Raw genomic sequence first — 27,888 nt, 5'->3', positions numbered from 1 at the left:
AGACACAAGGTTTATGTGTAAGAGGAGACACAAGGTTTATGTGTAAGAGGAGACACAAGGTTTATGTGTAAGAGGAGACACAAGGTTTATGTGTAAGAGGAGACACAAGGTTTATGTCTAAGAGGAGACACAAGGTTTATGTGTAAGAGGGGACACAAGGTTTATGTGTAAGAGGAGACACAAGGTTTATGTGTAAGAGGAGACACAAGGTTTATGTGTAAGAGGAGACACAAGGTTTATGTGTAAGAGGAGACACAAGGTTTATGTGTAAGAGGAGACACAAGGTTTATGTGTAAGAGGAGACACAAGGTTTATGTGTAAGAGGAGACACAAGGTTTATGTGTAAGAGGAGACACAAGGTTTATGTGTAAGAGGAGACACAAGGTTTATGTCTAAGTGGAGACACAAGGTTTATGTGTAAGAGGGGACACAAGGTTTATGTCTAAGAGGAGACACAAGGTTTATGTCTAAGAGGAGACACAAGGTTTATGGTGTAAGAGGAGACACAAGGTTTATGTCTAAGAGGAGACACAAGGTTTATGGTGTAAGAGGAGACACAAGGTTTATGTCTAAGAGGAGACACAAGGTTTATGTCTAAGAGGAGACACAAGGTTTATGTGTAAGAGAAGACACAAGGTTTATGGTCTAAGAGGAGACACAAGGTTTATGTGTAAGAGGAGGCACAAGGTTTATGTGTAAGAGGAGACGCAAGGTTTATGTCTAAGAGGAGACACAAGGTTTATGTCTAAGAGGAGACACAAGGTTTATGTGTAAGAGGAGACAAAAGGTTTATGTCTAAGAGGAGACACAAGGTTTATGTCTAAGAAGAGACACAAGGTTTATGTCTAAGAGGAGACACAAGGTTAATGTGTAAGAGGAGACACAAGGTTTATGTCTAAGAGGAGACACAAGGTTTATGTCTAAGAGGAGACACAAGGTTTATGTGTAAGAGGAGACAAAAGGTTTATGTCTAAGAGGAGACACAAGGTTTATGTCTAAGAAGAGACACAAGGTTTATGTCTAAGAGAAGACACAAGGTTTATGTCTAAGAGGAGACACAAGGTTTATGTCTAAGAGGAGACACAAGGTTTATGTCTAAGAGGAGACACAAGGTTTATGTCTAAGAGAAGACACAATGTTTATGTCTAAGAGAAGACACAAGGTTTATGTCTAAGAGGAGACACAAGGTTTATGTCTAAGAGAAGACACAAGGTTTATGTCTAAGAGGAGACACAAGGTTTATGTCTAAGAGGAGACACAAGGTTTATGTGTAAGAGGAGACACAAGGTTTATGTCTAAGAGGAGACACAAGGTTTATGTGTAAGAGGAGACACAAGGTTTATGTCTAAGAGGAGACACAAGGTTTATGTGTAAGAGGAGACACAAGGTTTATGTGTAAGAGGAGACACAAGGTTTATGTCTAAGAGGAGACACAAGGTTTATATGTAAGAGGAGACACAAGGTTTATGTGTAAGAGGAGACACAAGGTTTATTTCTAAGAGGAGACACAAGGTTTATGTGTAAGAGGAGACACAAGGTTTATGTGTAAGAGGAGACACAAGGTTTATGTGTAAGAGGAGACACAAGGTTTATGTGTAAGAGGAGACACAAGGTTTATATCTAAGAGGAGACACAAGGTTTATGTGTAAGAGGAGACACAAGGTTTATGTGTAAGAGGAGACACAAGGTTTATGTGTAAGAGGAGACACAAGGTTTAAGTTAACTAAGAGGTGCGAGGTACCTTGCAAGGGGTGGTGGGAGCCTTGATGATAGTGAAGAGGGGGGAAGGTCTCTTGATCCTAGGAATTAGAGGTCTCCTAACCCCCAATCTTGGATCAAATTTGAGTACGTTCAATTTTCCATGCGATGTGTAACTCATACGGTTTTAGCACTTTACCATTAATGATAATAGTAATAACAATAATAATAAACATTTATAATAATAATAATAATAATAATAATAATAATAATAATAATAATAATAATAATAATAATAATAATAATAATAATAATAATAATACATAAGGGCTCTTGATCCAGGCACTTTACAACCCTTACAGTTTTAGCTCTTCCCCATGAATATCCCCTCAAGGAAGGTTCCTTGACGCTGGTGAAGGGCTCTTGATCTAGGAAATTGGATCTGTGCTCCAGTTCCCTGAATTAAGTCTGCATACCTTCCATCCCCCCCTTATGCGCTGTATAATCCTACTCCTAAGGGTTAAGCGCTCCCTCGTCATTATACTACTACTACTAATAATTCCCATGAATAAAATAATCCATTGATAACATTGGGTATCTTTAATGAGGAAACGTTTCGCCACACAGTGGTTTCATCAGTCCTATACAGAGAAGAATGGTGAAAATCAGATGGACTTTGAGGTGATCAGTCCCTCAACCTAGAAACTACGTGAACGTGTGTCTAATTTATCACTGATAACATTAGAAGAAGGTGAAAATACTCACTAGCAGCCGTGACATTGATGACACAAGGCAGATGCTGAGTACCGATGCTGTTTGTAGCCGCACACAGCAGAAGCCCATAATCTCCAGGGGAGGCTGGGGTATAGGGCAGGATGCTGGTAGTACCCCAAGATGCTGCCCGTCCCTCACCCAGCTCCAGCAGGGACCCAGAGGAGTTGAACCTCCAGGTAAAGGTGACGTTGTCGGGCACTGCGTCCACACGGCAGGTGATGTTAGCGGTGTCGTGGTGGGCAACTTGGTACTCTAACTTCTGCCCAGGTGAGCACACTGGCGTGTCTGAGAAACAGTCCACAAAGACGTGGGATATAACACACAGAAATGTGGATGCAATGAGAATCAGATATAATAGTGACAAATAATCAATACTGCAATAAAACAGAGACACGTCCTACGATACTCACCGAAACAAAACAAAGAAAATTATAGTACATACCGTGTGATTTAAACACATCACAGTTCAGTAACGTACTAAGAAAATCAGTGATTTTGAGTGTTTGTTTATCAAGGTGTAGCAACACCGAACACAGCAACAATAGCAATAAAGCTATGCTTATCAGTGATATGCTTCTCAGTGATATGCTTCTCAGTGATATGCTTCTCAGTGATATGCTTATCAGTGATATGCTTCTCAGTGATATGCTTATCAGTGATATCTTGGTCATTATATCTAAGCTGTAATAAGAAGATAACTGGAATGATGTTTATATAACATACAATCACATAAAATCAATTTAGAAAATCGTTCAACATAAATCTATTGAATAAATAAATAAATAAATAAATATATATATATATATATATATATATATATATATATATATATATATATATATATATATATATATATATATATATATATATATATATATATATATATATATATACATGTATATATATGTATGTATGTAAAGCCGAATAGGTAAAACTTGGTATTTTGGCTTAAATAGTAACGCACTTCTTGCCGAATAGTGCAGGCAAAAATTTGTGTATGTGAGAAACTTTTATAAAATATATTTAGTTGGATTAGGCTAAATTATATTGCGCTTGTTATAATATGGTTAGGTAAGTTTCCTAAGGTTCTTTTGGAACAAAATCATTAATTTTATATTAACATAATTGAAAAAAACATTCATTAAATGATTAAGAGAAAATTTTAGAAAGGACTCATTTTTAAATGAGTTCTTGCTTAGTGGCCAATTTTACCTATTCTGCACGACATTATATATATATATATGCATATATATATATATATATATATATATATATATATATATATATATATATATATATATATATATATATATATATATATATATATTACGGAAGCTCACACATGATGGTGATGGTGATGGGACTAGAGACTCCTTCACCGTGTAGGTTGGTCGCTCTGCAGTAGTAGCGGCCGGTGCGTTCCTTGCCAACCTTCTGCAGCACCAGCGTCTGGTTGGACACTATCACACCACCTGAGACGTTGTGTTGCATCACCGACCCCTGAGGGAGGCAAGCACCAGCAGGTAGTACGCAGAAGGAAGCACAGGGAGCACTGAGAAAGGGATACCAGCACGTAGCAGGAGGGTTAGAGATTCCTAAGGGAGGACTTACAGCAGGTAGTAGGCAGCAGGGAGCACTGAGAGAGGGATACCAGCAGGTAGCAGGAAGGAGTGAGACTCTGGCCTAATGGCCTCTTACACGCCTCTCACAAATCACCCTCGGCATTAACCAAGAAAAGGTGACGTTGTAAAGGAAGACGAGCACCTAGAGAGAGAGAGAGAGAGAGAGAGAGAGAGAGAGAGAGAGAGAGAGAGAGAGAGAGAGAGAGAGAGAGAGAGAGAGAGAGAGAGAGAGAGAGAGAGAGAGAGAGAGAGAGAGACAGAGACAGAGAGAGAGAGAGAGAGAGAGAGAGAGAGAGAGAGAGAGAGAGAGACAGAGAGAGAGAGGATACATCCGGTATTTTTTTAAAGGTATCTACGACGCAGAGGAAAGGGAGTAGAAGGTAATCAGATTTGATCCGAGGAAAGGGATGGTAACATCAATATTTTGGTTAAAAAGAGCCCTTCACAACTTTGACGTGTCAATATATCGATTGGGTTACTAGACGTATCAGACAGAAACTATACACACACACACACACATACACGCACACACACACACACACATACACACACACACACACACACACACACACACACACACACACACACACACACACACACACACACACACACACACACACACACACACACACACACACACACACAAACAAACACTGTCTCATAGGATATCATTTGGAGCTTAATATTTCAGATAAATCACTTACATCACATCATTTTGCTTTTCAACTCAGCATCATGTCTGCCAGTACATTATTTTTATCAATATTGTCAGCATGGTGTTAGGTTCCTGAGTGTTCCCGAAACCTTGAGGAAACTCCTCACTGCTCATGTAATTTAAGACTTGGACGGCGGTGTCGGAGATCTCGACTCATTACACGAATTCTTTCGAGGTGCTGAAGTACCCTGCAGAACCTCATGTGACTTCCTTGTTGACAAAGCTGCTTCCTGATAGTGAACTACGAGGATCTTGATGGATTTTTAGAGAGGTTTGAGGGATTTAAAGAATTTTGGAGATTTGCCGATTTCTGAAGGATTTAAAGGATCTTGGAGGGAGATTGAAATGATTTCTTAGAAATTTATAAGGTCTTTGAGTTATTTGATCACAAACACACACACACACACATACACACACACACACACACACACACACACACACACACACACACACACACACACACACACACACACACACACACACACACAGCAGAGAATACACGTGAACACAACTTACTTCATGTATCCAGACAATCTTGTAAAATTTAGGATTGGACTTGACTCTACACTCGAAGAAAATATCGGAACCTTCCCTCACTGACTTGGGGTTGAGTCCCATCCCCATCTCAAGGTCGACTTGTGGCACGTCTGTAAGAGAGAGATACCATCCTTATTACCACTGTCATCTTCACTGTCACCATCATCATCACAAAGTTGACTTTCGGCACGTCTCTTTGAAAAAAATATCCCAACTGTCATTATTGCTATCCCCATTATCACCATCACCAAGGTGTAAGTTAGGGCATCTGTAAGAAGATGCCCTAACTGTCATCGCTGCAGTTAACATCAGATGGAAGGCATTGACCTGACCAACGCCTCTGAAGTCTATTATCAATCCTATTCTTAAATTTTAGGAATCACCTCCTCACTGAAATCTAATGGTTAAAATCATAACCAAAATTTTTAAAGGGATGGACCAGTAAGCCAGAGGAAGGTCTCAGTCACACCGAAAGCTCCAGCTGCGAGTCATCACATGACCAAGATCCGCGACAGGAAATTGTCCTATTTCCTGACAAACCTAACCTAACCTAACCTAACCTAACCTAACCTAACCTAACCTAACCTAACCTAACCTAACCTAACCTAACCTCACCTAACCTAACCTAACCTAACCTAACCTAACCTAACCTAACCTAACCTCTCCACTATCAGTTTGCAATACCTATATTTCACTCCATTGTATTGACTACTTTTTTAACAAAACCGATTCAGTTGTTGTCTTTGATTACAGGGGTTATCTATGGAGTCCTTCCTCTATGATTCTCTCATTCACTCAGACACTACGGAGTTTGTCTAACCTCTGCACTCTTGACTTTAATTTTTGGAAACATGTTCGTGTTATCTTTCTTCTTAACCCTATTTGTTTCGTCTTTATCCTATTTTCAAGGTATTCCTAAAACTCACAAATCTGCTGCTCCTCTTAGATCCATCAGTCCATCTCAAGCCTCGTCCTCTTATCATCTTGCCTCTTGGTTAGCAAAAATTCTTACCTTTTCTGAGGCTCTTCTTGTCCCGCGCGCCTCCATCACCACTCCCACGGCTTCGCTGAAAGAGTGCGACCTCAGCCCTCCTGCAGTCTTCTAATTTTTGATGTAGTCTCTTTACAAATGACCTGTTTGATCTTATTTTTCTCAGAGAGAAGGCCGTTGAGAGGCTACTTCATCTTTCTATTAATACCGATGTCTTTCTCATTTTTATCTGTATTTGCGAGAATTAGAAAGCCTATTCTTTCCAGGGTAATTGCTATTCGCAAGCGTTCAGTGCTGCTGCGAGTCCTCTATTTGGTTGGGGTGATTTAGGATAGGTTAGGCTAGGTTGGATTAGTTACATGAACCTATAACTAGCGGATTGATATAAAGGATTTCCTAGGTAGGAAGCTTGAGAGTTACGTTGATAACTGTCTCTCTGTGGTGGGAAGAGTTAGCGTGTGGTGGATCACTTTACGAGAGTAGGTCTTGGTGAACACACGGAAATAGTGGTCGCGGCAAACACACGGAAATACAGAGGTCGTGGGAAACATAAGGGTTCCCACGACAGGACAAAACACCTCACAAAAGAACAAAACACCCCACATGAGCACAGAACTCCCCGAGGACAGAGGTCTCCACGAGTACTCACAGTGAACGTTGAGCTTGTAGGACTCCTCAAGGACGGAGGTGGGCAGGAGTGGGTTCTCCACCCGGCAGGTGTAGACAACCCCATGATCGCTGGGCTGTGGGATCACCCGCAGCGTCGACAATGTCCTGTTTACCATCCTCAGCTGCTGTTAGGAAGAGCAAGGAAGGGCTTAGAGAGAGAGAGAGAGAGAGAGAGAGAGAGAGAGAGAGAGAGAGAGAGAGAGAGAGAGAGAGAGAGAGAGAGAGAGAGAGAGAGAGAGAGAGAATACATGACATGCAAAATCATGCTACAAAAAAAAAGAAAAAAAAGGATATTTTTGAAATCAAGCAACGTGACCCGTATTTATCAAGTGTTAGAGTTTTTTTTTAGTATTGGTGTATATGATCATAATTTCGCATGTAGGTATGCGCTTTTATTAATGTATAAGCTTTTTCCTAAGCTTTTATAAATGTTTATCTATCTATCTATCTATCTATCTATCCATCTATCAAGGGAGAACCTTGAGTTTTCCCTGAAGCAAGTTTATTCTTTTCTCTGAGGATGAGGGTCCCTATAACAGTTCTTGAGGTGGTACCTTTAAATATATATATATATATATATATATATATATATATATATATATATATATATATATATATATATATATATATATATATATATTAATATAAACATACATATATATTATGCAAATATCGATAACCTAGCGATACAAGAGCAAAACAACCACGCGGGGAGTAGAATGATAGATCTAGGCATTTCGTGTTGTAATCAACACATCATCAGGAGCTTGCAAAGTTGCAGAAAAGAGGAGGATATCCAAGCAAATACGATCCCAAAGGACATCTTTGCTGGAGTGGAGACGTCCTTTGGGTCCTTTGGGATCGTCAGGCTGAGCATCTGGGGTGTTCCCAGACGCTCAACCTGACGGTATCTTACACCCCAGACGCTCACGCTGACGATATCTTACACCCTAGATGCTCACCCTGACGACATCTTACACCCCAGACGCTCACCCTGACGATATCTTACACCCCAGACGCTCACCCTGACGATATCTTACACCCCAGACGCTCACCCTGACGATATCTTGCACTCCAGACGCTCACCCTGACGATATCTTACACCCCAGACGCTCACCCTGACGATATCTTGCACTCCAGACGCTCACCCTGACGATGTCTTACACCCCAGACGCTCACTCTGATGATATCTTACACCCCAGCAGCTCACCTTGACGCTGGGGTTGACGATACGCTGGTCATCCCGCCACCAGGATATCACAGGATCTGGTCTACTGCCAGAGGAGGCGCACTCTAGCTCCTCCGTCACCCCTGCCGATACGTATTCCTGGGGCCCCGCCACCTTCAGCAGCGAGATCGTCAACGGAGCAACTGGCGCCAGTGGAAAGAAAAAAAGAATGCGTATTTCTTATTACAGTCAAGTGTCAAATCCCAATGGGTCATAGAACGCTAAAAAAAGGGAGGGGGTGTAAACTTTTAAAATAAACTTAGGAAATGTAGTTTTTATTATGTTTTAGGGCAGAAGCTGGCCTGAAACAGAAATTTTAGGAATAGTTAGAAATATCGGGCGGTTTTTATTTAGAAGTTATGAGTGGGATGCTTAAAAATTACTTGAAAGATGGAGAGGAGAGAGAGAGAGAGAGAGAGAGAGAGAGAGAGAGAGAGAGAGAGAGAGAGAGAGAGAGAGAGAGAGAGAGAGAGAGAGAGAGAGAGACAGAGACAGAGAGAGTAGGGGTTGCAAGATTCTGTATGAGGCACAAGTACGCTCACACCTTGAGTATGCTCCATTTTCTTGGTTTGCCTGCCCCCCCTCTCATCTGCGACTGCTTGACAGAGTAGAGAACAGAGAAAGACGTCTCATCTCTCGCCTGAACCCATCCTGGATAGATCTGTCGTTTCAGCAGAGCCTTCAACACAGGAGGGATGTGGGTAGCCTTACTGTTATGTACGAAAGTAAAAGACTGGGCAGGCGATGCAAAATGCCCCCAATAAAAAGTAGGGGCGCTATTGGTACACTAAGGGAAAACACCATAAGTGTCCGGGGCCCAAAACTGTTCAACAGCCTCCCATCAAGCATTAGGGGAATTGCCAATAAGCCCCTGGCTGCGCTCAAGAGAGAGCTGGACAGATACCTAAAGTCAGTGCCGGATCAGCCGGGCTGTGGCTCGTACGTTGGACTGCGTGCGGCCAGCAGTAACAGCCTAGTTGATCAGGCCCTGATCCATCGGGAGGCCTGGTCATGGACCGGGCCACGGGGGCGTTGATCCCCGGAATAACCTCCAGGTAACCTCCAGGTAAGGCCAATATTGTCAAAGTACCACATTTGGATCCACTTCGAGGACAGCGTGAAACAAGCTTTTATGCCACAAGACGGGCAGAAAGCAGCAACTTCACTCTGGCTGTACCCTTCTCCAGAACATCACTCCATCTGAGATAATATATACCCAGGATGACTCGAGTATAGAACACATTCGTACAGCATAAGGATGTCAACGAGATAAAGTCAGTTGATCAAATGAAAATGCTGGCCCACAGATGGCTCCAACTTCATCCTGTTCCCTACTTGTATGTCTCATAACAACAAAAATGCTTTGAAATGAGCTGATGTAGGTAACAGCTCTTAGCTTGCCAATAAAGTTAGGGATCCTTAACCTGTAAATAGCTTGTCAATAAAGCTAGAGATCCTTAACCTAATCTTGTCAAACCCTGTGTAAAAAAAAACTAAAGAGAGAGAGAGAGAGAGAGAGAGAGAGAGAGAGAGAGAGAGAGAGAGAGAGAGAGAGAGAGAGAGAGAGAGAGATAGATAGAGAGAGAGAGAGAGAGAGAGAGAGAGAGAGAGAGAGAGAGAGAGAGAGAGAGAGAGAGAGAGAGAGAGAGAGAGAGAGAGAGAGAGAGAGAGAGAGAGAGAGAGAAATAATAGAATAATAACAATTTGTTTTAATAATTCATGTTAAGCGCTAAATCTATATGGGTTATTCAGCAAAAGACCCACAGTGGGTTTAGCGCCTAACAGAAGCATTGAGAAACGTATACACAGAGGAATTATTTTCTTGAGATGCACAGACAGAAGAAAAAGTCGGGGACTGATTCACTATTCACTCTAAAGTGACTCAGAGGACAAGCAAGAGGTCAGGGAATTGACTCACTATAGACTCCACAGTGACTCACGGGTCATATTTATAGTGACGGTGGTATCCAGAGGTCTGGTGATATTGTTGTTGGTGGCCCGGCAGGTGAAGGCGGCATCCAGTAGGTCTCTGGAGAGGTTATCCAGGTGGAGTAGGTTCCTCACCTGTCCTCTGTGGTCCACCGTATACGAGTCCTCCACTACTCTCCCGTCTCTCACCCAAACTAGCGTGGGTGACGGCCGACCTGCGTACACATTGCGATTAGATTTTTCCCGCCAAGGTGGCTAGTGTATTATACAAACAACGGTACAGGTGGGGTTAGAATTCATGGCGAGTGAATAGAAAAAAAAACAACTAAAAACACACGAAATCAAACATTACATAAGAACATAAGAACACATAAGGACATATTAAAAACGTTTCAGTCCTGGGACCTTGATAACCAAAACGTTTTCTTATAAATATGTCGTATTGTTTGGTCAAGTGTCTTTTAAAACCAATTTGTCGGTATCTGTTAGTAAGGTTTGTATACCATTTTGCACCTCATCCATCCTGTGGTGTGTAGAGCAAGGGTTTATAAATATATATATATATATATATATATATATATATATATATATATATATATATATATATATATATATATATATATATATATATATATATATATATATATATATATATTATATATATATATATATATATATATATATATATATACATATACCTTTGGCATACCTTTGATAAGTGCTAAAAGTTTTTCTATCTCCGGAGCCCGGCCTTGGGCCAGGATTGTCTGGTGTTTGCCTGGTTAACCAGCCTGGTAAGATGTTGAATAATCTGGGACCACGAATGTTGATACAGTGTTCTCTTATTGTGCTCACTGCACCCCTGTTTTTCAGTGGGTTTATCTTGCACTACCTCCCATATCTCTCGCTCCAGTAAGTTATGGCAGTGTGTTAATTTGGGACAAGGCCCTCAAGCACCTTTCGCGTATATATTGCCATGTATCTCTCTCCTCCGGCCTAGGAACCAGATCTCAAAAAGGCTTACAGGAACATACGTCCTCTGTACACTGCTTGAACTGTAGTTAAAGGCAGGGCAACTAATAACATTACGGGTTATTTGTGTATCGTTCCAGTCACTGTATTGTGCCTTTTTTTGTTAACTAATAACATTCTATATATGATTTATGGCACTTTATGGAGAACATGTTTCGCCCTCCAGGAACTTTATCAACACTAGTAATAAATTTTTTTCGGACGGAGCGTCTTCACAATAAAATATAACCTGCATTTTATGTCTCATTAACATGACTGGCGTTGTATAATGACATTGTCTTAAAACGACTGCAGTTCGGACCGTCCTGGGCTCGTAAGGTTGATAACTGTCCATGGTGGTCCGAAACCTCTAATATATGGTAGTTGTGATTATCATTATCATTGCAATTATCATTATTTTTGTTGCTGTTGTTTTAGATTTCTTCTGAAAGGGAATAATTAATCACGCTAATTGCAGTTATGTGAGGAATCTTTATTTTTTTCCCACTGGTTTGTTTACCTGTGATAAATTAAGAAAGCCGTTGTTACTTGACCTGAGACTTTCAACGGCGGATGTAGCGTAGGAATACGAACTTCCTTTGCAAGTTTGAGGTCAATCCGCAGAGGCATTCTCAAGTTATCACAAGAAAACCGCTAAGCATGAGGAGAAAATGACGACCAATAAGTGAATTTTATTTTGCACCTGCAAAAAGAAAATATTCGAGGGTTGTAAGCTTTTGTACAGACTACTTGTGTTCACTGTTGTCTTCACTGCGACACCTGGAGCCAGTTTACCAGCTGAGACTCAAGGTTACCTATGTCCTTACCTCGTAGGCTCATGCTTCCTATGTTCTTACCTCCTACTTTCATATCTATGCTCATGCCGCCTATGTCCTTACTTCCTATGCTTATACCTCCTATTCTCTTACCTCCTATGCTCTTACCTGTATTACTTTTACTTGCTACATTATTACCTCTCATAGTCTTCCTCTTCTTACCTCCTATGGTCTTACAGGTGAGGACGACTCTGCCTCCTTCCAGGTAAGGGCCAGCACTTCCTTCCACAACAGAGCCACTCTCATCCGTCACTACAGCTGGTGATGGCGGCACTGTAAACAAACATACGTTTGTTAAACCATTCCCTCTCTCACAAGCGGCTGCCTTAATGCTAGTGAAGACGTCGAATCAGAGTGTAATTGCCTCCCTTTCTCCAGTCCTATGAAATTGGTTAGCGTGTTAGATTTAGAGCCTGTGAATTACTTGTCGTGGGTTATTAATGTCGTGATTTGATCTTTGCTTTCGTGGGGATATCCTGGGTTTGTAACCTCCCAGCTTAATGATATGAGAGCAATCTTTGTCTTCTCTGATTTCCTGATCAGTTTATCAATAACAGTAGGATAAAGCGGTTCCTTTTAAGAGGTCGTAACCAACTTATGAAAACCAGCCAGATAGACCACTGAAATCGTAATAATCTTAACAACAGTCAGATAAGTCTTAAAGATCTTAATAAACTTACCAATAACAGCCAGATAAACAGCAGAGGTCTTAATAAACTTACCAATAATATCCAGATAGACAGCAGAGGTCTTACTGAACTGACCAATAACATACAGATAGACAGCAGAGGCCTTAATAAACTTACCAATAACATCCAGATAGACAGCATAGGTCTTAATAAACTTACCAATAACATCCAGATAAACAGCAGAGGTCTTAATAAATCTTACAAAAACATCAGATAGACATCAGAGGCCTTAATAAACTTACCAATAACATCCAGATAGACAGCATAGGTCTTAATAAACTTACCAATAACATCCAGATAAACAGCAGAGGTCTTAATAAACTTACCAATAACATCCAGATAGACAGCAGAGGTCTTAATAAACTTACCAATAACATCCAGATAGACAGCAGAGGTCTTAATAAACTTACCAATAACATCCAGATAAACAGCAGAGGTCTTAATAAACTTACCAATAACATCCAGATAGACAGCAGAGGTCTTAATAAACTTACCAATAATATCCAGATAGACAACAAGGGTCTTAATCGACTTACCAATAACAGCCAAGTGGACGGTGGAGGTCCTAGAAGGTCCTCTCTCGTAGTCCACTCTGCAGCGGTAGGTGTCCTGGTCTGCAGGTCTCACTGGATGCACTCGCAGGCTGGGAGGGTTCACTCTCAGGTCAAACTGAGCTCGCTGTCCGAACACAGTCTCGTCGCTCCAGTGACGTCCACCAGACTGCCGTAGGTCGTAGCTACACAAACAGGCGCGCACAGAAAAATAAACATACAGATTTAACAAGAGAGAAGAGACTTTAAAACGAGAGTGCGGGAAAGTGGAAGATTGTTGTAAATACACACACACACACACACACACACACAGATGAATCACAGGGATGTTAGGAAGCATTTCTTCAGCCACAGAGTAGTCAGTAAGTGGAATAGTTTGGGAAGCGATGCAGTGGAGGCAGGATCCATACATAGCTTTAAGCAGAGGTATGATAAAGCTCACGGTTCAGGGAGAGTGACCTAGTAGCGATCAGTGAAGAGGCGGGGCCAGGAGCTCGGACTCGACCCCCGCAACCTCAACTAGGTGAGTACAACTAGGTGAGTACACACACACACACACACACACACAAAGAAAAACACAGATTTAACAATATATTTGAAAAGAGTGCAGAATGGTACAAATTTTATTAAATTTAAAAAAAAAAAAACTAAAAAAAACCTCAGTGGTGGGACAATTTAATACCAATAAGTCCTCTTCTAAACCTATACGTATTGTATACAATATGATTTTTTCTTGCAATGCAGTTGAAAACCTGCATTCAAAATTGAGCTCCTTGTATTATGCAGATATTTTTCACACTATTCAGTTTTCAAAAAAAAAAAAAAAAAAAAAAGATCTCATCTGCCCCCAAAAAAAAAAAAAAAAAAAAATCGAACTGTATAGAGGAGTTTAATAAAACAGTTTACTCTATATGCCCAGAATTTGCAGAGGAAAATGTGAACAGCATTTCGGTCAGACCTGGACCTTATTGATTATCAAATGGTATACACTACCGACAGGTTGGTAGGTAAGACACATAGGCAACATTTAGGCAACTTTATTCCGAAACTTTGCCTACACAGTAGGCTTCTTCAGTCAGTACAGAAGTGGCAGGAGCAGTAGAGATGTGAAGACGATGAATCCGTCCATCACCCTTGAAGTCGCAGATTTGAGGATGTCAGTCCTCAGCCTGAGAGTTCTGTTCCAAAGTCTGGAACTAACTGAAGATCAAGCGACAGTGTGAGACTTAAATACTGTCGGAAGGAGAGGTGCAGAGTAGTAGTAGTAGTGAGAATGTAGCCACTGAGAGGTCATGTCCCTCTCAGATCAAATAATTCTCACAATTTTTTCAAGTGAGAATTGTTTGATCTGAGAGGGACATGACTTCCCAGTGGCTACATTCTCATTACTACTACTCTGTTCCTCTCCTTCCTACAGTATTTAAGTCTCAACACTGTCGCTTAATCTTCAGATAGTTCCAGACTTTGGAACATAACTTCTCCAGGCTTAGGGACTGACAACCTCAAATCTGCGACTTCAAGGGTGATGGACGGATTACATCGTCTTCACATCTCTACTGCTCCTGCCTACTTTCTGTACTCGACTGAAGAAGCCAACTGTGTAGGAGAAACGTTTCGGAATAAAGTTGCCTAAATGTTGCCTATGTGTCTTATCTACCAACCTGGACCTTATTATTGGTCCAGGATGGACCGAAACGTCGTCTCAAGTCTCCATTTCAAGCCGTGGGTTCGTAGTGTAGCGGAACATCAAATAACTCCAATTTCACACTCGAGTTATCCGTGAATGTTCCAGCCACGGTAAAATGGTCTTTATCCTTCAGATTATTATTATTATTAAAGATTCACCGGTATTTTCCCGGCCCGGGCCTTTTCCAAGTGGTGGCCCGGCCTTGGCTCCCTGTCCAGGGAGTGTCTGAGACCTAAGTCTCCCATGGGAGGAGGTACAAGTACCCCCTCATCTTTGAGACCAACTGTCCCCAGGCCTAGCTTCTCGTAGGGAGAAGCTAGGCCTCTCTGGTCCACGATCCCCGCCCCAAGGGGGTTAATGGGAATGGCAGGCTTGTGTGCTGCAGGCTCTGGCTCAGGCACCTACCCTACCCTAGAAGGGCTGGGCATGGTGTCGATCCTTTAGATGCATACGACTGGGAATTAATAACAGACGAAGCATTAGCGGTAATCAATGATACAAAATAAAAAATATCGCTCTTTAATCTGTTAGTTTGTTTTAGGATTCTGAAACCATGATCCTTCATGATGCTGACTCAGTCTGATCCTTCATGATGCTGACTCAGTCTGATCCTTCATGATGCTGACTCAGTCTGATCCTTCATGACGTTGACTCAGTCTGATCCTTCATGATGCTGACTCAGTCTGATCCTTCATGATGCTGACTCAGTCTGATCCTTCATGATGCTGACTCAGTCTGATCCTTCATGATGCTGACTCAGTCTGATCCTTCATGATGCTGACTCAGTCTGATCCTTCATGATGCTGACTCAGTCTGATCCTTCATGATGCTGACTCAGTCTGATCCTTCATGATGCTGACTCAGTCTGATCCTTCATGATGCTGACTCAGTCTGATCCTTCATGACGTTGACTCAGTCTGATCCTTCATGATGCTGACTCAGTCTGATCCTTCATGATGCTGACTCAGTCTGATCCTTCATGATGCTGACTCAGTCTGATCCTTCATGATGCTGACTCAGTCTGATCCTTCATGACGTTGACTCAGTCCGATCCTTCATGACGTTGACTCAGTCCGATCCTTCATGACGATGACTCAGTCTGATCCTTCATGACGTTGACTCAGTCTGATCCTTCATGACGTTGACTCATCCGATCCTTCGATGACTGTCTGATCCTTCATGACGTTGACTCAGTCCGATCCTTCATGACGTTGACTCAGTCCGATCCTTCATGACGTTGACTCAGTCCGATCCTTCATGACGTTGACTCAGTCTGATCCTTCATGACGTTGACTCAGTCCGATCCTTCATGACGTTGACTCAGTCCGATCCTTCATGACGTTGACTCAGTCTGATCCTTCATGACGTTGACTCAGTCCGATCCTTCATGACGTTGACTCAGTCCGATCCTTCATGACGTTGACTCAGTCTGATCCTTCATGACGTTGACTCAGTCCGATCCTTCATGACGTTGACTCAGTCTGATCCTTCATGACGTTGACTCAGTCCGATCCTTCATGACGTTGACTCAGTCCGATCCTTCATGACGTTGACTCAGACCGATCCTTCATGACGTTGACTCAGTCCGATCCTTCATGACGTTGACTCAGTCCGATCCTTCATGACGTTGACTCAGTCTGATCCTTCATGACGTTGACTCAGTCCGATCCTTCATGACGTTGACTCAGTCCGATCCTTCATGACGTTGACTCAGTCCGATCCTTCATGACGTTGACTCAGTCTGATCCTTCATGACGTTGACTCAGTCCGATCCTTCATGACGTTGACTCAGACCGATCCTTCATGACGTTGACTCAGTCGATCCTACATGACGTTGACTAAGTCTGATCCTTCATGACGCTGACTCAGTCCGATCGTTCATGACGTTGACTCAGTCTAATCCTTCATGACGCTGACTCAGTCCGATCCTTCATGACGTTGACTCAGTCCGATCCTTCATGACGTTGACTCAGTCCGATCCTTCATGACGTTGACTCAGTCCGATCCTTCATGACGTTGACTCAGTCCGATCCTTCATGACGTTGACTCAGTCCGATCCTTCTGGGCGTTGACTCAGTCGATCCTTCATGACGTTGACTCAGTCGATCCTTCGCTGACGTTGACTCAGTCTATCCTTCATGACGCTGACTCAGTCCGATCCTTCATGACGCTGACTCAGTCCGATCCTTCATGACGATGACTCAGTCCGATCCTTCATGACGTTGACTCAGTCCGATCCTTCATGACGCTGACTCAGTCCGATCCTTCATGACGCTGACTCAGTCCGATCCTTCATGACGCTGACTCAGTCTAATCCTTCATGACGCTGACTCAGTCTGATCCTTCATGACGCTGACTCAGTCGCTGGGGTTAAAACTCTTCATGACACGCTGACTCAGTCCGATCTTCAATGATCGCTGAGTCAGTCGATCGCTTCATGACGTTGACTTAGTCTGATCCTTCTGCTGACTCAGTCCGATCTTAAAGCACGTTGACTCAGTCTCAATCCTTCAAGGACGTGACTCATTGTTCCGATCCTTCTGACGTTGATTCAGTCGATCTTCAGACGTTGACTCAGTCTGATCCTTGCTGACGTTGATTCAGTCCGATCGCTTCGACGTTGACTCAGTCCGATCTGCTTATCGACGTTGGACTCAGTCTGATCCTTCTGCGTTGACTCAGTCTGATCTTCAGACGTTGACTCAGTCCGATCCTTCTGCGTTGACTCAGTCGATCGCTTCGGAGCGTGAGCTCAGACCGATCTCTTCGCTGAGCGTTGACTCAGTCCGATCCTTCAGACGTTGACTCAGTCTGATCCTTCATGACGTTGACTCAGTCAATCCATTTTCTCATGACGTTGACTCAGTCGATCGCTTCAAGACGTTGACTCAGTCTGATTCCTTCTGACGCTGACTCAGTCGATCCTTAGGACGCTGACTCAGTCGATCCTTGCATGCGTTGACTGTGAGTCGATCCTTCAGACGCTGACTCAGTCGATCCTTCATGACGTTGACTCAGTCTGATCCTTGCGACGTTGACTCAGTCAATCCTTCTCGACGTTGACTTCAGTCTGATCCTTCATGACGCTGACTCAGTCGATCCTTGCGACGTTGACTCGTCTGGATCCTTCGACGTTGACTCAGTCCGATCCTTTCGACGTTGACTCAGTCTGATCCTTCATGACGTTGACTCAGTCCGATCCTTCATGACGTTGACTCAGTCCGATCCTCCATGACGCTGACTCAGTCTGATCCTTCATGACGATGACTCAGTCCGATCCTTCATGACGCTGACTTAGTCTGATCCTTCATGACGATGACTCAGTCCGATCCTTCATGACGTTGACTCAGTCCGATCCTTCATGACGCTGACTCAGTCCGATCCTTCATGACGTTGACTCAGTCTGATCCTTCATGACGTTGACTCAGTCCGATCCTTCATGACGTTGACTCAGTCTGATCCTTCATGACGTTGACTCAGTCCGATCCTTCATGACGTTGACTCAGTCCGATCCTCCATGACGCTGACTCAGTCTGATCCTTCATGACATTGACTCAGTCTGATAATTCATGACGATGACTCAGTCCGATCCTTCATGACGCTGACTTAGTCTGATCCTTCATGATGATGACTCAGTCCGATCCTTCATGACGTTGACTCAGTCCGATCCTTCATGACGCTGATTCAGTCCGATCCTTCATGACGTTGACTCAGTCCGATCCTTCATGACGTTGACTCAGTCCGATCCTTCATGACGCTGACTCAGTCCGATCCTTCATGACGTTGACTCAGTCCGATCCTTCATGACGATGACTCAGTCCGATCCTTCATGACGTTGACTCAGTCCGATGCTTCATGACGCTGACTCAGTCCGATCCTTCATGACGCTGACTTAGTCTGATCCTTCATGACGTTGACCCAGTCTAATCCTTCATGACGTTGACTCAGTCTAATCCTTCATGACGTTGACTCAGTCTAATCCTTCATGACGTTGACTCAGTCCGATCCTTCATGACGCTGACTTAGTCTGATCCTTCATGACGCTGACTTAGTCTGATCCTTCATGACGATGACTCAGTCTAATCCTTCATGACGATGACTCAGTCCGATCCTTCATGACGCTGACTCAGTCCGATCCTTCATGACGTTGATTCAGTCCGATCCTTCATGACGCTGACTCAGTCCGATCCTTCATGACGCTGACTCAGTCCGCTCAAAAAAGGGTTTTAAATCTTCCTCAATAATCTACCTAAGAACACCCTCCACATATTTAAATTAAATACCAAGAAAAGTATGATGAAAACTGTATAAAATACCGACAAACTGATGAGAAATACTCATGGTTTCTCTTTTGTTTGTGTCTCATTTAAAAAAAGCGCACAACAATTTTTTCTTTCCCTCTTCAATTTAGCTTTGCAAGGGAGATGTAAAGACAACCATTGTTTTGTTCTTTGCTGTTATTGCAAGAATTGGTGGTGGGGGGAGGGAGATGTAAAGACAACCATTGTTTTGTTCTTTGCTGTTATTGCAAGAATTGGTGGGGGGGAGGGAGATGTAAAGACAACCATTGTTTTCTTCTTTACTTGCTGTTATTGCAAGAATTGGTGGGGAGGAGATGTAAAGACAATCATTGTTTTCTTCTTTGCTGTTATTGCAAGAATTGGTGGGGAGGGAGATGTAAAGACAACCATTGTTTTGTTCTTTGCTGTTATTGCAAGAATTGGTGGGGGGGAGGGAGATGTAAAGACAACCATTGTTTTCTTCTTTACTTGCTGTTATTGCAAGAATTGGTGGGGAGGGAGATGTAAAGACAACCATTGTTTTCTTCTTTGCTGTTATTGCAAGAATTGGTGGGGAGGAGTTGTCAAGACAATCATTGTTTTCTCTTTACTTGCTGTTATTGCAAGAATTGGTGGGGAGGGAGTTGTCAAGACAATCATTGTTTTCTTCTTTACTTGCTGTTATTGCAAGAATTGGTGGGGAGGAGATAAAGACAATCATTGTTTTCTTCTTTGCTGTTATTGCAAGAATTGGTGGGGGGGGAGGGAGATGTAAAGACAACCATTGTTTTCTTTTTGCTGTTATTGCAAGAATTGGTGGGGAGGAGATGTAAAGACAACCATTGTTTTCTTCTTTGCTTTATTGCAAGAATTGGTGGGGAGGGAGATGTAAAGACAACCATTGTTTTCTTCTTTGCTGTTATTGCAAGAATTGGTGGGGGGGGAGGGAGATGTAAAGACAACCTTTGTTTTCTTCTTTGCTGTTATTGCAAGAATTGGTGGGGGAGGGGGTGTCAAGACAACCATTGTTTTCTGCTTTGCTGTTATTGCAAGAATTGGTGGGGGGAGAAGTTTCAAGACAATCATTGTTTTTTCTTTACTTGCTGTTATTGCAAGAATTGGTGAGGGGAGGGAGTTGTCAAGACAATCATTGTTTTGTTCTTTACTTGCTGTTATTGCAAGAATTGGTGGGGGAGGAGTGTCAAGACAATCATTGTTTTCTTCTTTACTTGCTGTTATTGCAAGAATTGGTGGGGGGGGGAGGGAGTTGTCAAGACAATCATTGTTTTGTTCTTTACTTGCTGTTATTGCAAGAATTGGGGGGGGGGAATTGTTTTGCTTTCCTGGGAAAATTATTGTTATTGTAGTTATCTACCTCGCTGGTATTAATGGGTAAATGCTAGAAAAAATTACAAACTTGTTTAAAAGGCCTATAATTCATGTATAATTCACGAGGGAAGCCTCGTGAATTATAGGTAGACATTTAAGAAAGGGGAGAGATAAAAGACGAGAGAAAGTGAATGAGAGCTGGAAGGAGACGAGGAAGAAAGAATAATAAAGGAATTAGCTAAAAGAGGCGAATAAAAGCAAAATGTTTATTGACAGGACAATTGGAAAGTCACGGAATATAAACACACAGTAAGCAAGTAAAGTTAGTATTATATTTATGTTGGACATTATCTCGCGAGGATCACAATGCTACACACGGGAATGACTATTTGCTAATAGGGTGGGCCCAGGAGCTAGAGAATGGGAGGAGATAAGGACACTCAGGTTTTATCCTCGGAGGGCAATTATCAAGAGACATACACTATTATCAAGGCAGCAGCATCAAGATAATCAAACGTACGAAGCTCCGCTAAATTTATGCGAGGGGCTTGGACTTCCAGCAAGCGTGCGTGAGCGTGTTCGATAGGAGTGAATGGAGACGAATGGTACTTGGGACCTGACGATCTGTTGGAGTGTGAGCAGGGTAATATTTAGTGAAGGGATTCAGGGAAACCGGTTATTTTTATATAGTCGGACTTGAGTCCTGGAAATGGGAAGTACAATGCCTGTACTCTAAAGGAGGGGTTGGAGATATTGGCAGTTTGGAGGGATATGTTGTGTATCTTTATACGTATATGTTTCTAAACTGTTGTATTCTGAGCACCTCTGCAAAACCAGTGATTATGTGTGAGTGTGGTGAAAGTGTTGAATGATGAAAGTATTTTCTTTTGGGATTTTCTTTATTTTTGGGTCACCCTGCCTCGGTGGAGACTGGACTTTTAAATATAATATATATATATATATATATATATATATATATATATATATATATATATATATATATATATATATATATATATATATATAAAGAGAGAGGACAGACGACAGACAAGACAGACAGACAGACAACAGAGACAGAAGACAGACCAGACTATGATAAGATATAACAAGATAGATATGATGAAAGAGAATATATATATAGACAATAAATATAGCAAAAAAAAAAACTAATTATATATTCAGGTAAGAAAACAAAAGATATATTTGATAACACATCAGACTCTCCCTGATAGGCAGAGCAGACAGATCCTCTCTTTTTTCTTCTTTTCCTCACTCTTCCTGCTACATCTCTCTCTCTCTCTCTTCTCTTCTCTCTTCTTCTCTCTTCTCTCTTTTCTTCTCTCTTCTCTCTCGATCCTCTTCTCTTCTTTTGGAAATCCATTTCTTAAATATAACTGTTGGAAGTTTCTTAAATCAATTGTCAGGCTTAAAAAAAATTAAAATCTTTTATAACGAAACGTTTGGGAGTCTAACGGCATATTTCGGATAAGACACACAATGTGGGTAATGTGAAGACGTTTCGCTCACCACAGACGAAACGTCTAGCATGAATTATGTATAATTCATGGACAATTCACTAGCATGAATTATGGTCAGTATTTCTTCCCAGTTCTTCCACTTTTCCCTTTCTAGGATGGTGCCATTATGCGTGAGAGAGAGAGAGAGAGAGAGAGAGAGAGAGAGAGAGAGAGAGAGAGAGAGAGAGAGAGAGAGAGAGAGAGAGAGAGATTTGCTCTTGATATAAAATATATCGGATCTTTTCCGATTACCTCTCATTTCCTTGGTGGTGAACGACTCCCCGTAGTTATAGTGTCTCCTCGGGGATATAATTTTTCCCTTCCTCGCCCACATCCACCACCGCTTGCGCCGGTGATGCTTCCACTAGTAAGAGATTCATCACGATTCTCTGCTTTTAAGAAACTTAAGTGTCTCCAAGTTGTCACAGCAACAACAACGTCTCCTTCACCGTCTCATCAGGGTTAATAAATGTAGAGGTGATGAGTAGTCCCGCTTCTGTGGTCGTAGTCCTGCTTCTGTGGTCATAGTTCCGCTTCTGTGGTCGTAGTACCGCTTCTGTGGTCGTAGTTCCGCTTCTGTGGTCGTAGTACCGCTTCTGAGGTCGTAGTCCCCTTCTGTGGTCGTAATTTTGCTCCTGTGGTCGTAGTCCCGCTTCTGTGGTCGTAATCCCGCTTCTGTGGTTGTAGTCCCGCTTCTGAGGTCGTAGTCCCGCTTCTGTGGTCGTAATTATGCTTCTGTGGTCGTAGTCCCGCTTCTGTGGTCGTAATCCCGCTTCTGTGGTTGTAGTCCCGTTTCTGAGGTCGTAGTCCCGCTTCTGTGGTCGTAATTTTGCTTCTGTGGTCGTAGTTCCGCTTCTATGGTCGTAGTACCGTCGCTTTGGTTGTAGTCCAGTCTCTATGGTCATTGCCCCGTCGGTTTAATGCTCATTGCCCCCCTTTTAATGGTCATTGCCCCCCCTTTTACTGGTCATTGCCCTGTCTTAATGATCGTTGCTCAGTTTAGCCCAGCACTGCTTTTACAATCTTGAGACTCTCCTTTAATTTACCTTCAGCTGCTGCTGTAATGAATCATCGTCGTCACAGTAATCTCTCTGCTGTCCAATTTCGTACCTCTTCTTAAGATCTGCGCAGTTCTCCGTGCGTTGACCTTTCAAGTGAGTTTCTGCTCTTATCCATGGAATTGAAGTTGCCCTCCCAGCCCCTGGATCACACACGATTACCTCCCATTCTCACCAGTGGCTGTACGACCACTTTTACGGTCAGTGCCTCACGGTAATTATGATAAGTATAATTAATGGGGCGTTGACCTTACAAGGGCGTCGCTCGCTGCGTGCTTTGCATACTAGAGTTAGCCTTCCTTATTCCCTTCTAGGGAAGACAGGTGTGTGAAAGGGGATGATTATGTTTGTAAAGGCTCTTGAACCCCGTACCTAAGATTAAACTTGATTACCTTAGAATAAACAGAATACCGAACGGGAACCAGAAACGTGAGCCATGTAATCATTAAGCCCAACGATGCAACTATTCACCCTTTCCTTACTGCATTTTCACATGAATATAAACGCGTCAATGCAGCACAAGTTTTGGGTTCATTTTGATGCCTGTCGAGAGTGTATTCTTCCATGAGACAACCAAAACAAAAGCTCTTGTTGGCACATTTGGTTGGTGCCATAGGTAGACTTTATCATGATAATGTGAACGATAAAATTCTAGGGAGAAGGGAGTAAGTAAAGATACACTGTTTGCAGAGATAGTCTTTAATTTGATGCCGTTTCACTCACTGCTGAGGTCAAACATTTCCCTCATAATTTCAAAAGCCAAAAGTCGTCAGATTCAAGACTTAAGTCTTCGTGAACTGTGTCTCATTACCATAATTACAAGTACCACTTGCCAGACCCTACAAGGAAAGGAACCAGACGAACTCTGGTTTCCTCCTCCTCCTCCTCCTCCTCGCTCCTGCTTCAGAAGCTTACGACACTGCTGCTGCTTCACCACTGCTTATAAGGTCCCTGCCTTCCTGGATTACTTTCGTGTCAGTAAAGCTGAAAAGATGCTGTGTTTGTGCAGTGCTTAATCAAGCATCTGGAGAGGTTTGATGAGCGTGTTTATTTGCGCTGGTGTGTGTTTGTGTGTGTGTGCGCGCGTGGGTGTGTGTATGTGTTTGTATGTATTTGTTTGCTTCGATGTGTGTGTGCGTGTGGTGCGTGTATGTGTGTACTCACCGAGTTATGTCTTCGGGGGGTCGAACTCAGCCTCTTAACTTCAAAAATTAGTTGCCAGCCTCTTGGGCCATAGTATATTTAATCTTGAAACTCTGTATAGAGTTTGCTTCAACTCCCTCCTTATCCGGTTTATCACACACACACACACACACACACATACATAGTTTTAAGACGACGTATGATAAAGCTCATGGAGCAGGGAGAGAGAGGACCTAGTAGCGATCAGTGAAGAGGCGGGGGCCAGAAGCTATGTCTCGACTCCTGCAACTACAAATAGGTGAGTACACACACACACACACACACACACACACACACACACACACACACACACACACACACACACACACACGCACACACACACGCGCACACGGCAACAACTTTAAGCTGCCCAACTATTTTCCAGAGCAGACAAGAGGAAATATTTCTTCTCCCAAAGAGAAATAAGAAAGTGGAACAGCTGTCGTGTCCAGCTGTTGAAACAGAAAGAAGACAAAACGTTAAATACAAGTGAAAAAATTGGCTGGACAAATAAATGAGTGAGAGAGAGCTGGGTGGGGAGAAGACCCTTTCTAATATGGGACAAAGTCCTAATGTGTTGCTCCGGCCTTTTCATCTCTCCTCACTTTTCGACAAAGAAACATTCTCTTGGAACAAAGCCGAAGTGGCCAGACCATTTGTTAGACCTCAACGATAAGTTATTCTGTATTAGGCCTTTTTTAAGAAACTGAGAAGGTGTGAGTGTTACATCTACGGTTTCTGAAGAACAAAAAGGCACAATACCGTGACTAGAGTAATAATAAATAACCACACAAATAGGATATAGAAAAGGTTATGACAACCATTAGCTTTTCTCGCTCACATGTACGGGGTTATTTTCTATTTACGGTGTCTGTTTACTAAAAGGCCAAAAGACACTGCGGCCATTTAAACCAGCGTTAAGTCTCGGCCCAATGACCTCAAAAAAACACCTCAAAGAGAGAGTTTTAATGTTTTTTTTATCTCATTCTCCCTCATACTATCTCATGCTCCCCTCACCCTCCTCCTTTCTCTCTCTCTCTTACTCCCGAAAACCCCAAACTTTCCTCATTTTCCCGTGCTGGTGTGCCGGTCTAGGCTCCGTGCAAACATTTAATTAACTACTGGGTCAGACCCTCTCCGAGTTACCTCGGCTCACCCCCGTAATCTTCATTTACTGCTTCTGGCTAATTCGTCGGGATCCACACGTACGCTCATTCCAGTCGAGGTGTGCTACGAATCCTTGGCACAGGCAGGAGTAGGTGAGGATAGGCAAGGTATAGGAGAGAGAGAGAGAGAGAGAGAGAGAGAGAGAGAGAGAGAGAGAAAGAGGTAAAAGAATAAAAACGTGACAGGAGATAAAAAACAGAAAACTTTACACTCGCTGTTTCTTTCTTTCTAAAACGGAGACACACACACACACACACACACACACACACACTATTTCTCGACTTTTTCAAAACCTTGGTCCCAGCAGAGGCCTAAGTAAAGACCTAATTTAACAGACGTACCCCATATTTAACAAGAATAAATAAAAATATATTATCCACGGAATTCTGTTAAACATAACTCTCATTTGGCCAAATTACATTATTTTGCAATTTGATGTTTGTGTGAAAAATCGCGATCCTGGAGCAGATCTAATATAATGACTAATGTAATTACTAATATAATGACTAATGTAATTAATGCAATGACTAATGTAATTATTAATGTAATGACTATTGCAATTACTAATGAAGTGACTGATGTAATGATGTCTTTCAGAAAGGAGATAAATACTGGAAGTGAAGATGAGTAATGAATCTTGTCTTATTTTATATCTGTCTTCCTTCTGTTGTTATATATTCGATGTGTAAGACGCGTGCAAGAGTGGGATATATATACTATCGAAATGTCTGGCCTCGTCAACTGGTGACATTTAATACTGAAGACGACGGAAACAGTGGACGGGTATATACGGTACTTCTGTTGACTAAAGTATTGATGTCATCTCTGTTTTCTACTGAAGAAACCAGAAGAAAAGGTGAAAAGTTTCGGGGAAAAATCTCACCTGTTGCACATGTGACTTAAAGACACCTCACCTGTTACACATGTGACTTAAAGACACCTCACCTGTTACACATGTGACTTAAAGACACCTCACCTGTTATACATGTGACTTAAAGACACCTCACCTGTTATACATGTGACTTAAAGACACCTCACCTGTTATACATGTGACTTAAAGACACCTCACCTGCTACACATGTGACTTAAAGACACCTCACCTGTTATACATGTGACTTAAAGACACCTCACCTGTTACACATGTGACTTAAAGACACCTCACCTGTTACACATGTGACTTAAAGACACCTCACCTGTTATACATGTGACTTAAAGACACCTCACCTGTTACACATGTGACTTAAAGACACCTCACCTGTTACACATGTGACTTAAAGACACCTCACCTGTTATACATGTGACTTAAAGACACCTCACCTGTTACACATGTGGCTTAAAAACACCTCACCTGCTACACATGTGGCCTAAAGACACCTCACCTGCTACACATGTGACTTAAAGACACCTCACCTGCTACACATGTGACTTAAAGACACCTCACCTGCTACACATGTGGCTTAAAGACACCTCACCTGCTACACATGTGGCTTAAAGACACCTCACCTGCTACACGTGTGACTTAAAGACACCTCACCTGCTACACATGTGGCTTAAAGACACCTCACCTGCTACACATGTGACTTAAAGACACCTCACCTGCTACACATGTGGCTTAAAGACACCTCACCTGCTACACATGTGACTTAAAGACACCTCACCTGCTACACATGTGACTTAAAGACACCTCACCTGTTACACATGTGACTTAAAGACACCTCACCTGTTACACATGTGACTTAAAGACACCTCACCTGCTACACATGTGACTTAAAGACACCTCACCTGTTACACATGTGGCTTAAAGACACCTCACCTGCTACACATGTGACTTAAAGACACCTCACCTGCTACACATGTGGCTTAAAGACACCTCACCTGCTACACATGTGGCTTAAAGACACCTCACCTGCTACACGTGTGACTTAAAGACACCTCACCTGCTACACATGTGGCTTAAAGACACCTCACCTGCTACACATGTGACTTAAAGACACCTCACCTGCTACACATGTGGCTTAAAGACACCTCACCTGCTACACATGTGACTTAAAGACACCTCACCTGCTACACATGTGACTTAAAGACACCTCACCTGCTACACATGTGGCTTAAAGACACCTCACCTGCTACACATGTGACTTAAAGACACCTCACCTGTTACACATGTGACTTAAAGACACCTCACCTGTTACACATGTGACTTAAAGACACCTCACCTGTTATACATGTGACTTAAAGACACCTCACCTGCTACACATGTGGCTTAAAGACACCTCACTGCTACACATGTGGCTTAAAGACACCTCACCTGCTACACATGTGACTTAAAGACACCTCACCTGCTACACATGTGACTTAAAGACACCTCACCTGTTACACATGTGACTTAAAGACACCTCACCTGCTACACATGTGGCT

At 42.5% G+C, this 27,888-nt stretch overlaps 1 protein-coding gene across 3 annotated transcripts in view; it reads right to left on the bottom strand.

Annotated features, from left to right (window-relative positions):
- The window catches only part of LOC128696897 (protein turtle-like), a 128,272-nt gene that overhangs the window by 11,266 nt on the left and 89,118 nt on the right, over positions 1-27,888 (bottom strand). For 2 of the 3 annotated variants that reach the window (XM_070096120.1, XM_070096121.1), the window contains 8 exons: positions 13,236-13,435; positions 12,173-12,283; positions 10,175-10,378; positions 8,217-8,377; positions 6,987-7,131; positions 5,326-5,456; positions 3,813-3,972; positions 2,464-2,757 (listed from right to left, as the gene is read on the bottom strand). In XM_070096120.1, coding sequence (XP_069952221.1) covers positions 2,464-2,757; positions 3,813-3,972; positions 5,326-5,456; positions 6,987-7,131; positions 8,217-8,377; positions 10,175-10,378; positions 12,173-12,283; positions 13,236-13,435 — 1,406 coding nt within the window. The remainder of the gene's footprint in view (positions 1-2,463; positions 2,758-3,812; positions 3,973-5,325; positions 5,457-6,986; positions 7,132-8,216; positions 8,378-10,174; positions 10,379-12,172; positions 12,284-13,235; positions 13,436-27,888) is intronic. The other variant, XM_070096122.1, reaches the window with a different exon arrangement.

This window comes from Cherax quadricarinatus, chromosome 52 (genome assembly GCF_038502225.1).
Source record: "Cherax quadricarinatus isolate ZL_2023a chromosome 52, ASM3850222v1, whole genome shotgun sequence".
Lineage (NCBI taxonomy): Eukaryota > Metazoa > Arthropoda > Malacostraca > Decapoda > Parastacidae > Cherax > Cherax quadricarinatus.
Note: the sequence above shows the minus strand (reverse complement) of the source record. Positions and strands in the feature narration are given on the sequence as shown.